At 38.3% G+C, this 12,306-nt stretch overlaps 1 protein-coding gene across 3 annotated transcripts in view; it reads left to right on the top strand.

The window, feature by feature from the left end:
* Positions 1 to 199: 199 nt before the first annotated feature.
* LOC127627603 (AP-1 complex subunit beta-1) overlaps positions 200 to 12,306 on the top strand; it is a 33,308-nt gene continuing 21,201 nt past the window's right edge. For 2 of the 3 annotated variants that reach the window (XM_052104049.1, XM_052104058.1), the window contains exons 1-11: positions 432 to 532; positions 1,674 to 1,734; positions 2,227 to 2,332; positions 3,488 to 3,623; positions 4,160 to 4,405; positions 4,780 to 4,970; positions 8,385 to 8,606; positions 8,723 to 8,843; positions 9,074 to 9,169; positions 9,422 to 9,537; positions 10,158 to 10,323. In XM_052104049.1, coding sequence (XP_051960009.1) covers positions 509 to 532; positions 1,674 to 1,734; positions 2,227 to 2,332; positions 3,488 to 3,623; positions 4,160 to 4,405; positions 4,780 to 4,970; positions 8,385 to 8,606; positions 8,723 to 8,843; positions 9,074 to 9,169; positions 9,422 to 9,537; positions 10,158 to 10,323 — 1,485 coding nt within the window. In that variant the 5' untranslated portion in view covers positions 432 to 508. Of the gene's footprint in view, positions 304 to 431; positions 533 to 1,673; positions 1,735 to 2,226; positions 2,333 to 3,487; positions 3,624 to 4,159; positions 4,406 to 4,779; positions 4,971 to 8,384; positions 8,607 to 8,722; positions 8,844 to 9,073; positions 9,170 to 9,421; positions 9,538 to 10,157; positions 10,324 to 12,306 lie in introns of those variants that run through there. The other variant, XM_052104067.1, reaches the window with a different exon arrangement.

Consider the following 12,306-nt stretch of genomic DNA (forward strand, 5'->3'; position numbering starts at 1 on the left):
GATGTGCTTTAACAGAATCGCAGGAAGGCAACGCTCTTATTTTTAGGCTGTATTTACATATTGATATTAGAACATAACAAATTAGTAGTTCTGAAATAAACAGTTAATGACTGTTAATGACAACGTGCATTCAACAGAACCCACTAAAACATTTATCAGGAGAAAACTCTTCTTTATAAAGGCGGAAGACGGAAGTGTGAATCATTTGATGACAAAAAATGTAAGGTGGGAGGGAAGGAAGAAGGCCGACTTGTACACACTCACACTTGACTTCGGTAGAGGCAGTTTCCTGGTTTAACTGAGGTACGGTCTTTGTTTTTACGTATCTATTGCTTTCTGCTATGAGTGGTTGGACAGTAATACAGTCCGCTAGATTAAAGGCTTAACTGTGCGCTCACATAAGCTGTGGTTAAGAAGGTCATGAAGCTTTAGCTCGCAGCCGTTAGCGTTTAGCTAGCTCAAGCACCGACTCTACATCTCTGTGAGCAGGTTCATTCATTCGACAGAAATGGAGTGGGCAAGTCAGCTATGTGTGAGTGACGGTCTATTTCGTACGTTGAGTTAGGAGGAAGGCCTGCGAATACTTGTGGGGTCGAAATTAGTGTGAAAATTGTGGGTGTAAGTGGGATTGGCTAGTTAGCTCCATGAAGCAGTGGATGCTAGTGTGACTGTCACCTGCTGCAGTTACCTCAGCGCCACGTACTACCTTCTGAGGTGTTACAGTATTTGTTGGTAACAATCATATGAGATCTAGCGTTCATCACGAGCCCAGAAGAATTTAAAATTTAACGATCGTTTACTGGTGTCAACGACTTGTCGGTTGACAGCTGTTGTTATCTTATATTTGCAGCTTGGCCCACAAGCTGACGAGATAAATGCTCACTTTTAATTTGAACCAGTTGGAATAAAAGTAGTTTGTGTTGTGGGTCATGTACTACTGTGTTATATTCATGATTACCCAGAAAGTACCCCCTTTTGTTAATGTCGTACAAATTGACTCACTTCCATTGTAAACGCATCTCCGTAACATATCTTTGCTTGTTTCTTTGTCGTAACTGTCAGAATGAACATTTCATAAACATTGTGAGAGTCATGGGGAAGAAAGGCTGTAATTGCAACAGTTTCATGGCGCCTGGCTGTTTTTTGTCCTTTTATCCTCATCTTCGATTCGACTGAATTTGAGTCAATTCTGACAGTGAAAAGTTTTAAAAACGGCTCATGGTTTAGTTAGCGAAGTCTCTATGGACGTGTCATTTAGTCAGTAAAGCCAAATGAAAAAGTGGTGTAACCTTATTTTTCTCCTCTTGGAAGATCTTTCAGGTTTTTACAGATAGTCTAATGCTCAATAACAGGAAATGGGAAATTCTTCACAGCAGATTTAGTGACAGATAGAGGACAATCACTTCAAGCAGAGGATATATAGGCATAATTTGCTGACTGGAACAGAACAAGAGGCTTTCACAATTGTTTTTGCCCAACTTCTTTTCCCTTTCACAATCTCTAAGAAACATCAGTGAAGGTTCCAGCAGGACAGGGACTGGACTTCCTCTTTTTCTCCTGTGCTTGCACTTTTTCAGTACCCTGCCTCCACACTGGACAGTTCAGCACCATTTATTCTCTTCCTCTCTTTTCTTATGGGCTATGTGTAAATCATTCTTTCTCTTTTTCTGCAGGAGAACAGAGGCTTGGGATCCAAGATGACAGACTCCAAATATTTCACCACTACCAAGAAAGGTTTGGTGTCTGCTGATTTCTATTTTGCTTTGAAGATACGGCTGTTTAAGGATTTTATCACTTTGTGAGATGTTTTCGTGAACCGTGTTCTATCAGAATCCGATAAACATCACCATTCAGGATATCTTTTTAATTGCACTGTCACATTACAGACTTAAGCTGTGTTAAATAATTTTACTATGTTTGTAAACACTGGACTCTAATGGAGACTAATATTGCGTAGAGATAGATGGATAGAAATGGCTGAGGAAGCCAAATTCTACATTAGATTTGGTGCCTTATGCCAGAGTTGTTCTGACTCATTATTTTGCCTGAAAATAGTATTTTTAACTGCAAACAAATGAGCCAAGAAAAGCTGTGTACACAAAATTCATGATCGAATTTATGAGCGTCTTTCATTGTCTTCTCTTATACAAGTCAATAAGTCAATCTGCTATCAATAATTAATACATTGATTAAAATTAATAAACTGTTTTGTTTGTGACCCTTTAGGGGAGATATTTGAACTGAAGGCAGAGCTGAACAGTGATAAGAAAGAGAAGAAGAAGGAGGCAGTAAAGAAGGTCATTGCCTCTATGACAGTGGGAAAAGATGTCAGGTAAGCCAGGCTATTGTTAAGCACTTGAGCCATTGTTGGTACAGTTTAACACAGACTTTTCTGTTTTTAATCTTTTATGCAGCTAAATGCAGTGTTCCCCCTAGAATTGTTTTATGAAGCCGCACTATTGTGCGGTGGAGGTATAGCTTAAAAACAGCTTGTGCGTGTGCTTGCGCGCGTGTGTGTGTTTACACTTGAACGACTCTGGAATCACAGATAGCTGTAGTAATAGCTGTAGTTTATATTATCTATTTGTATTTATTTAATAGAACATACACATAACAATTAAAACGCTTCTAAATTGCTACACTAGTGGTTCTCAAATTCAACTTCGGTTCTAACAGTATAAAGCATAAACGGTGTTTAATGTAGCCAGGGTGGCATTTTTAGTTTTTTTATATTGCATGGTTTTCAAGTATAAGGGCGTAATCAAGTGCCATTATTTTTATTTTTGATGTCATCAACAAATGATACAATACATTTTCTGTCCCCCCTTTTAAAAGTTGATGAGCCTATTTATTTTTATGAGCCTATTATATTTATTATCCAGTTTATTTCCTAATATCAAACAGCATTCAAACAGAACATAAATTACACAGGAGGAAAGATTTGTCCATAGTTTGTACATTAGTCTTGGAGGTCCAAAATGTAAAGGTCTTTATAAACTTGCCCTTATATTTAAAGTGCAATATCATTTAAGCACAGGTAAGAACATGGATGGCTCCTCATTACTGTGGTTAGGTCATTGTAGCTAGTCTTTATAACTAATAATAAATTATATTATTTATGAATATAATAGTAGCCAAAACACATTAGGAACTTTAATGACAATGTTAGAATATTATGTAGAATCTATTAGACCTCATTTTTATTATATTTGATGTGAAACTATTAAATTTGTCAAAATATCACAGTTTCTACTGTAAAATCGTGATGCTTTTTACTGAGGAGGATGATGTTTAATTTGAAAAACCCACTATTTTTGCACATAGCATAGTGTTGCTCTATTCCTCCTCAGGCTGAATGTACAAACACAACATGTTTGTACATTCTTCACTCTTTTACTAAATGCTTTTTATATGGTTCTCTGAATTTCCACCATCATGTTCTCTTCCTATGTAGTGGAGATTGAGTTGTTGAATATTTTGTCCACAGTGCCCTGTTTCCTGATGTTGTAAACTGCATGCAGACGGATAATTTGGAACTGAAGAAACTGGTCTATCTGTACTTAATGAATTATGCCAAGAGCCAGCCAGACATGGCCATTATGGCAGTCAACACCTTTGTTAAGGTAGGATTTGGACATCATTGTTTGAGAAGTTAAAGGTCATTTTAATAATGTTTGCATGGGCAAATACGCCAAGACAACTAATGTGTACAAGTACTTCCAGATATCCATTTACTGTGCCAGGGAGTCATATGTCAAAAACAAAACTCAGTAGAAGAGCTTGATGTATATTAAACGATTTTTCACTGTTGCGGAATGAAGCCCAAAGTCTAGAAAAATTTAAGAACGATTGTTGATGTTGCTCATTGATTCACAAATCAACTGTTATTAAAATTGTGTTGTTGAATGAGGGAAGCACAATGTTTATAAAGTTGGCTCCAAAGCAGCAGCAGTATATTGTGGATGACTGTTGTGGCAAAACCATGGCAAATAAGTCCCTCAGTATTAGTAGTATCAATGTCACATACTCTATACCTGTATGTATTTATATACACTTAAATACAGTACACACAAAAAATGTCAGGATGATATCATAAATGTGCATATGTTAGACCTAATGAGTGTTTGGCAATATTTTCCTCTCTCTCTCTCTCCTGCAGGACTGTGAGGATCCAAACCCTCTGATCCGTGCCCTGGCTGTGCGCACCATGGGCTGCATCCGAGTGGACAAGATCACTGAGTATCTGTGTGAACCTCTGAGGAAGTGTTTGAAAGATGAAGACCCCTATGTGAGGAAGACAGCTGCCGTTTGTGTAGCCAAGCTCCATGATATCAATGCCCAGCTGGTAGAAGACCAGGGCTTTTTGGACACCTTAAAAGACCTGATCTCTGACTCTAACCCCATGGTGAGGCTCTGCCTTTTGACTAACCCCTCTAGCCAGATAAGATACACCTGATACATCATTTATCATCGAAATGTGATCGTAAAGTCGAAATGGGTTGTTGATGCTCCGTGTGTTCATGGACTTGGTTCGTGGTCTCTTAATTATTATGAGGACATATAAGCTGCAGGCATCTCTCAGCTCATGCTATACACATGCACATGCACATGCACTTATGTTTGTGTTAAGGACATCCATGGGCTTGCCAGTGCCATTTAGCACTCTCTGAGTCTTCCTGGTGTGTAATTGCATGCTGTTGTTGTGTGAAACCCTGGACAAGGCACACACACAGCACTGTATCAAGTTTAATGTCTGTGTATTTCCATTCCCTCCGTTAGGTGGTAGCAAATGCAGTGGCAGCTCTGTCTGAGATAGCGGAGTCTCATCCTAACAGCAACCTTCTGGACCTGAACCCTCAAACCATTAACAAGCTCCTGACAGCCCTTAATGAATGCACAGAGTGGGGCCAGATCTTCATCCTCGACTGCCTGGCCAACTACACGCCCCGTGATGACCGCGAATCACAGAGGTCAGAAGGCAACATTATGTCATCACTCCTGTGTGGGGGAGACTTAAAATGGGTTTCTCTAATAAAGTCTATGTAATACATGGGCAACAAAGTTGATCTAAACTAGGGCTGAGTATACAGTTGAAGTCAGATGTTTACATCGTTTACTTAGATCGAAGTCATTAAAACTAATTTAACCACTCCACAGATTTCATATTAGCAAACTATAGTTTGGCAAGATGTTTAGGACATCTGCTTTATGCATGACACAAGTACTTTTTCCAACAATTGTTTACAGACAGATTGTTTCAATTTTAATTGACTATATCACAATTCCAGTGGGTCAGACGTTTACACACACAGTTAACTGCCTATAAGCAGCTTGAAATATTCCAGGAAATTATGTCAAGCCTAATTTAGCTTCTTATAGGCTAATTGGAGTCAATTGGAGGTGTACCTGTGGATGTATTTTAATGCCTACTTTAATGTGCCTCTTTGCTTGACATCATGGGAATATCAAAACAAATCAGCCCAGACCTCATAAAAACAATTGTAGACTTCCACAAGTCTAGTTCATCCTTGGGAGCAATTTCCAAATACCTGAAGGAACCACATTCATCTATATCCACAGTAAAACAAGTCCTATATTGACATAACCCAGGGCTTAAAGTATTCTGGCACCCTGCCGGATCTCCGGCGTGCAGCCGTGAGGGAAAAAAATAAAATAATATTTGGGAACTTGCGCATGCGGTTTAATATTTTCTAGTCAATTTATTTCACCTACCAATCATATGAGAGGAACGCAGCTCTAACTAACGTTACAAGCCTATCAGAAGCAGAGAAGGGCGGGTCCTGGCAACACAGTATGATTGACACCCATACGTCAATCTCACGTTAGCGTTGTCGGTGAAATGGAGCGTAAGTTTATGAAGCCTGGGGATGATGTCCTAGCAATAGATAAAGGACTCAAAAATAAATGGCGCTGGGCGTGGATTGAAGAAAGTAGAGATGGCGAGCCTTTTGGCAGTTGGTGCCAGAAACTGAGAGAGCCCGATTTGCTCGAGGAAGCTACTGTATGCCAGCAGCGGTAAGAAAGTGCTTGCTCGTCATGATTTAGACTCCTGTCATAGAGCCGCTGCCCGTGCACTCAAACTTACCACGACGTTGCCGGAGCAACTGTTACAGCTGACACACCGTTGTCTATGACGGACCGTGTCTGCGATTTGAAAATACGTGCAGAACATGATTTGTCATTCAGAATTTCGCAGCCACTGGTCACCCTGTGTAGAAAACTAGCAGAAGACAAAAAAGCGTTAACTAGCCTGTCGGTTTCAAATCAACATGCGAGTTACATGAACACTCCATCTTCTGGTCCAAATGTCTTAAAAAGAACGAGTTTGCAGTACTTTGCTTACTACCCGGAAAAAAAGAAAAAATAAGTGATAATGGCCTTGATTTTCACTTCAAATCTTCAGTTTAGCAGTTCAGTTCTTTAGCACTTTGAGAACTTGTTATTTAAGCACTTGTTATTGTTCAGAAGAAAACACTTTATTTGACATATATAAAGTGTCAAATAAACAATTTATTTGCCCCCCCCAAAACCACCATAAAATATGCAGACTACAGTTTGCAAGTGCACACGAGGACAAAGATCTTACTTTTTGGAGAAATGTCCTCTGGTCTAATTAATCAAAAATTGAACCGTTTGGCCATAATGGCCATCGTTATGTTTAAAGAAAAAAGGGTGAGGCTTGCAAGCTGAAGAACACCATCTCAACTGTGAATCATGGGGGTGGCTGAATCATGTTGTGGGGGTGCTTTGCTGCAGGAGGGACTGTTGCACTTCACAAAATGGATGGCATCATGATGAAGGAAAATTATATACATGTATATTGAAGCAACATCTCATGACATCAGCCAGGAAGTTAAAACTTGGTCGCAAATGGGTCTTCCAAATGAACAATGACCGCAAGCATACCTCCAAATGTGTGGCAAACTGTTTTAAGGACAACAAAGTCATGGTATTGGAGTGGCCATCACAAAGCCCTGACCTCAGTCCGATTGAAAATTTGTGGGCAGAACAGAAAAAGCATGTGCGAGCAAGGAGCCCTACAAACCTGACTCGGTTACCCCACTTCTGTCTGGAGGAATGGAGCAAAGTTCCAGCAACTTAAATGTTTGACCCAAGTTAAACAAGCCTTAAAAAAGGCAATTTTACCAAATACTAACAAAGTGTTTAAAAAAAGCTTCTTACCCACTGGGAACGTGATGAAAGAAATAAAAGCTGAAAGAAATCATTCTCTCTACTATTATTCTGACTTCACATTCATAAAATGAAAGAGTGAAAAAGGAATTTAGGAATTGTGGAAAAAATTTAGTTTAAATGTATTTGGCTAAGGTGTATGTAAACTTCTGACATCAACTGTATGCATTTGTTTCCCAATTCAGTTCAATTGATTCAATAAGGAATATTTCAGTTACAATGTCAATTTTGTTTAGAAATATATACAGTAAATATCCAAGTATACAGAGTAAGCTATACTAGCAAAATGTTGGTGCAGGTTGACATCTGCAGGAGGTATGCTACAAATAAAGTTTAGAGAAATTTTTACTTAAAGTTACAGATTAAATGGATAGTTCGCCCGAAAAATGAAAATTCTCTCATCATTTACTCCCCCTCATGCCATCCCAGATGTGTATGACTTTCTTTCTTCTGCTGAACACAAATGAAGATTTTTAGACTAATATTTCAGCTATGTAGGTCCATACAATGGAAGTGTATGGTGGCCAGAATTTTGAAGGTCAAAAATGCACATAAAGGCAGCATAAAAATATTCCACATGACTCCAGTGGTTAAATCCATTATTTCAGAAGCTATGTGATGGGTGTGGATGAGAAAAAGCTCAATATTTAAGGACTTTTTTACTATAAATTCTCATACCTGCCCAGTAGGTGGTGATGTGTACAAATAATGCAAATCACCAAAAACAAAAAACGACGGTATAAGTGGAGATTTATAGAAAATAGAAGACTTAAATATTGATCTGTTTCTCACCCAAACCTATCAAATCACTTCTGAAGAAATTGATTTAATCACTGGGGTCGTATGGTTTACTTTTCTGCTGCCTTTTATATGCTTTTTGAACCTTCACATTTCTGGCCACTATTCACTTGCATTTGCATTATGGACCTGAGATATTTTTCTAAACAATCTTCGTGTTCTGCAGAAGAAAGTTAGTCCTTTTCATCAGGGATGGCATGAAAGTGAGTAAATGATGAGAAAACTTTAATTTTTGGGTGAACTATCATATAGTTTTTAATTTCATAACATGTCTTTGCCTTTTAAAGACTTCTAGAGAATGTAGTGTTTAGTCTGATCATTTTTATGAACTATGCCTTTTTGAAAAATGTTAATCTCTCTCCCTCCTACAACAGTATCTGCGAGCGTGTAACTCCAAGGCTGTCTCACGCCAACTCTGCTGTGGTTCTGTCTGCCGTGAAGGTTCTGATGAAGTTTATGGAGATGCTACCTAAAGATCTGGACTATTACGGCACTCTGCTAAAGAAACTGGCTCCTCCCCTTGTCACACTGCTCTCAGCGGAGCCTGAACTGCAGTACGTCGCCCTCAGGAACATTAACCTCATCGTACAGAAACGGTCGGTGCAGCACAAACAATTTTTAATGACAGTTACCCCAAGATGAGACTCAATTTTATATTTAAAAGTTTCCATTTCATCAATGTGTTTCCTTTTTCATTACTCCTGTTTTACAGCGCTGAAATCCTGAAGCATGAGATGAAAGTTTTCTTTGTGAAATATAATGACCCGATTTATGTCAAACTGGAGAAGCTGGACATAATGATTCGTCTGGCATCTCAGGCCAACATTGCTCAGGTGACTGAAATGTCACTCAAACTCCCAGACCTCTCTCAAAGCACTAGTGTGGAGAAGTTCAGAGTCTAATACCTGACTAATGTGGAACATTATCTCTGCCTATCAATACCTAATTATTTATGTTTGTATCTACTTTATTACACTGTAGTGTATACATTGTAACATCAACATTTCACATTTGTGCTCCTGAGAGTCTGTGCTGAATCTGTGTGTGGATTTTGGTTGAGTAGGTGCTGGCTGAGCTGAAGGAATATGCCACTGAGGTGGACGTAGATTTTGTGCGTAAAGCTGTACGAGCCATCGGCCGCTGTGCAATAAAGGTTGAGGTGAGCTGGCCTGACACTAATTAGGGGGACATAATTATTAACTTAATTAACAATGGCAATCTATTGAGCACTATTTTTAATCACAATTCACCCCTTTTATTTAAGTCATCACCCCAATTTATCCCTGATTTGAACCAAATACCAATTGCTTCATCTTTTAACTGATTTCTGAGTGGTTGCATTTTTTGCAGTCTAATGAAGGAGATGGTTGATTGCTCTTTCTCCCATTTCTGTTGTATGTCCTTGTCACAGCAATCAGCAGAACGTTGTGTCAGCACGCTGCTTGACCTTATTCAGACCAAGGTCAATTATGTGGTGCAGGAAGCAATTGTGGTCATCAAGGACATCTTCCGCAAGTACCCCAATAAGTATGTTTCTTAGATAACGTCACATGTCCATGACCATTTGTCAACAAAATCTTATAGCACTGGTGTCTCTTATTCTGTCTCTACTTGATCATCTTTTCTGTTGAGCTGATTAACATCACATTTTGTTGGCTGACTATAGGGGTGTTCAGACACTGACAGCGATTTAGTGTATTTACTGGAGACCGTGGAGTATCTGTGTTGTAGGTTGACAGATCGGTGGCTGCACTCCCATTTGTAGTCGCCGCAATGTGTTGCTGCTAATTTGCATAAAGTTGAGCTCTAACTTTGCAATGCTAGGAGTAAAAGGCAGAAATGTCTTTAAAGAAATTAAATCTAACTTGCGTTAAGTCGCTGTTGCTCATTTCACTGGAAATCACCAGCTCTGGCTGAAACTGTCTTTTTTCCCTGCAATCCCTGTCACTGTGAATACCCCTCAGAAAGCAGAAGAGGTTTATCTTGACACAGCGTCTGTTCTGCCCTGTCTCCCATGATGGAATGTGTTTGAAAATTATGTGCTTAAGAAAACTACATTTTCTTTTTATCAAGATTCACTAAACCCATCCCTTTTTGCTCTTCATGCTGCTTAGTTGCTTCACATTTTTCTGCAATGTGTTTCTTAGGTATGAGAGTGTGATTGCCACCCTGTGTGAGAACCTTGACTCTCTGGATGAGCCCGAGGCACGGGCAGCCATGATCTGGATTGTGGGAGAGTACGCTGAGAGGATTGACAATGCTGATGAGCTGCTGGAGAGCTTCCTGGAAGGCTTCCATGATGAGAGCACACAGGTGAAGTGCACTAAAGCTTACAAAAGTCACTGTAAATTAAACCATTCCATTAGAAAAAAGGCACTGGAAGGCGATAACCAAAAAGATTGACTAAAAAGGTTTCCTGTTTAGTTTGCATTCAGCTGCTTTTGATTCAGATCAAGTCTAGTCTTGGACTTAAAAGGTTCATGGAAAATGGCCTGTGACTTGCAGTTAAAAGGTTCATATCAAACACTTTAAAAAAATAAATAAAAATGATATATGTATTTATGCTAGTCAGGGTTTTTTGCACCAAAACAAGTCATAATTTAGTTGTTCATTACTATTTTCCACATGTCTGACCATTATAATTAAACAGGTCCTTTTTGATGCTCTGTCTTTTAGACTTGATACTGTATAAACATCCTCTTCGCATGTAAAATGAGTATTGACACTTTGCTGGACTTTACCAGAGCAGAATAGGCTTTAAAGGGATAGTTCACCCAAAAATGAATTCTCTCCTCATTTACTCCATTTATGCCATCCCAGTTTTGTTCTTCAGCAGAACTCAAAGATTTTTAGAAGACTATCTCAACTTAGTAGGTCTTTATAATGCAAGTGAATGGTGATCAGACCTTTTTTGTATAGCTCCAAAAATCACATCAAAGTAATCATTATGATTACAGTGGTTAAATCCATGTCTCCAAAAGCTATATGATAGGTGGGTTAAGAAACAGATGAAAATGTAAGTACTTTTTTACTCTAAATCTCCACCTTCACTTTCAGATATGAAAGTGAAACTAAACCTGCACCAGGCATTCAGATGTAAAATTGAAAGCAAAAGTGGAGATTTAGAGTAAAAAAAAAGGACTTTAATTTGTTTCTCATCATATTGCTTTTGAATATATAGATTTAACCAAAGAAGTCATATGGGCTACTTTTATGTTTCCTTTTATATGATTTTTGGAGGTTTAAATGTCTGATTACCATTCACTTGCAATGTATGGACCTGCAGTGCTGAAATATTCTTCTAAAAATCTTTGTGTTCAGCAGAAGAAAGAAAGTCATGCACAAGGGTGAGAAAATAAGATAATTTAAATTTTTGGGTGAACTATTCCTTTTAGGTTGTGTTATGTAAGCAGTCTATTGTTTTTGTGAAAATGCTGATGGTAAAGTTTCTTGCATAAGAAAAGACTATACGAAGAGTGGGTCTGTTAAGGGTAGACTTTACAGCTGTTTCAACAGATTTCAAACTAGTTTTGACAGATTATATTTAGTGCATGGCCTTTTTATATTTTCCTTTAACTGTTCACATGCTGTTGAGCAGCCAGTCATGGTTAAGCTTACTAATTCACTCTGGCAGTATCTTTTAATTTCTTCTTACTCCATCTCTATCATTGATTGGGAGGAAGGAGTCTCTGACAGATCTGCATTATCCTTGTTTGGTGTGTTTTGGTAGAGAGTGCATTTAATTGAGGGGGAAGTGTTTAAGTTGCATGTGGGCAATATAGGTACTTTAGTACAAAGGGTGTCAAAAATATTATTTTGTAAAAAACAAAAAAAGTATTTTGGTACCAAGTTGATACTAATATAAATACAAAAATAATTATACTACTGTTTCTACAGACTTAAGCACAGTAACCTGTGCAAGCACAGTAGAGCCAGCCAATGAAAATGGATAATTACTGCCTATTATGATAATTACTGTAATAACTGGGAAGACCAGAGAGATGGCACTGATTTATATTTTTGCATTTAGTTGGCCAGCAAGTCTTGAAGGCTAATAAGTTGTCATTTTCTGCCTTTTGCCATGCACATTATTTATTAGCAATATGGAACCATTAGAGTTTGAAAAAATGACATTTGCCCAAATGTCATGGGCAAAATCTAAAAGAATCTAGATTAATTTGTATTATACATTTGATTACTTTTGTATATTTTTCAGTGATGAATACTTGGAGAAAAAGCAATGTTTACTTAATTAAGAAATACTTGACAACCCTAAATAATAATCTGGACCTTTTC

Source organism: Xyrauchen texanus, chromosome 3, assembly GCF_025860055.1.
Source record: "Xyrauchen texanus isolate HMW12.3.18 chromosome 3, RBS_HiC_50CHRs, whole genome shotgun sequence".
NCBI lineage: Eukaryota > Metazoa > Chordata > Actinopteri > Cypriniformes > Catostomidae > Xyrauchen > Xyrauchen texanus.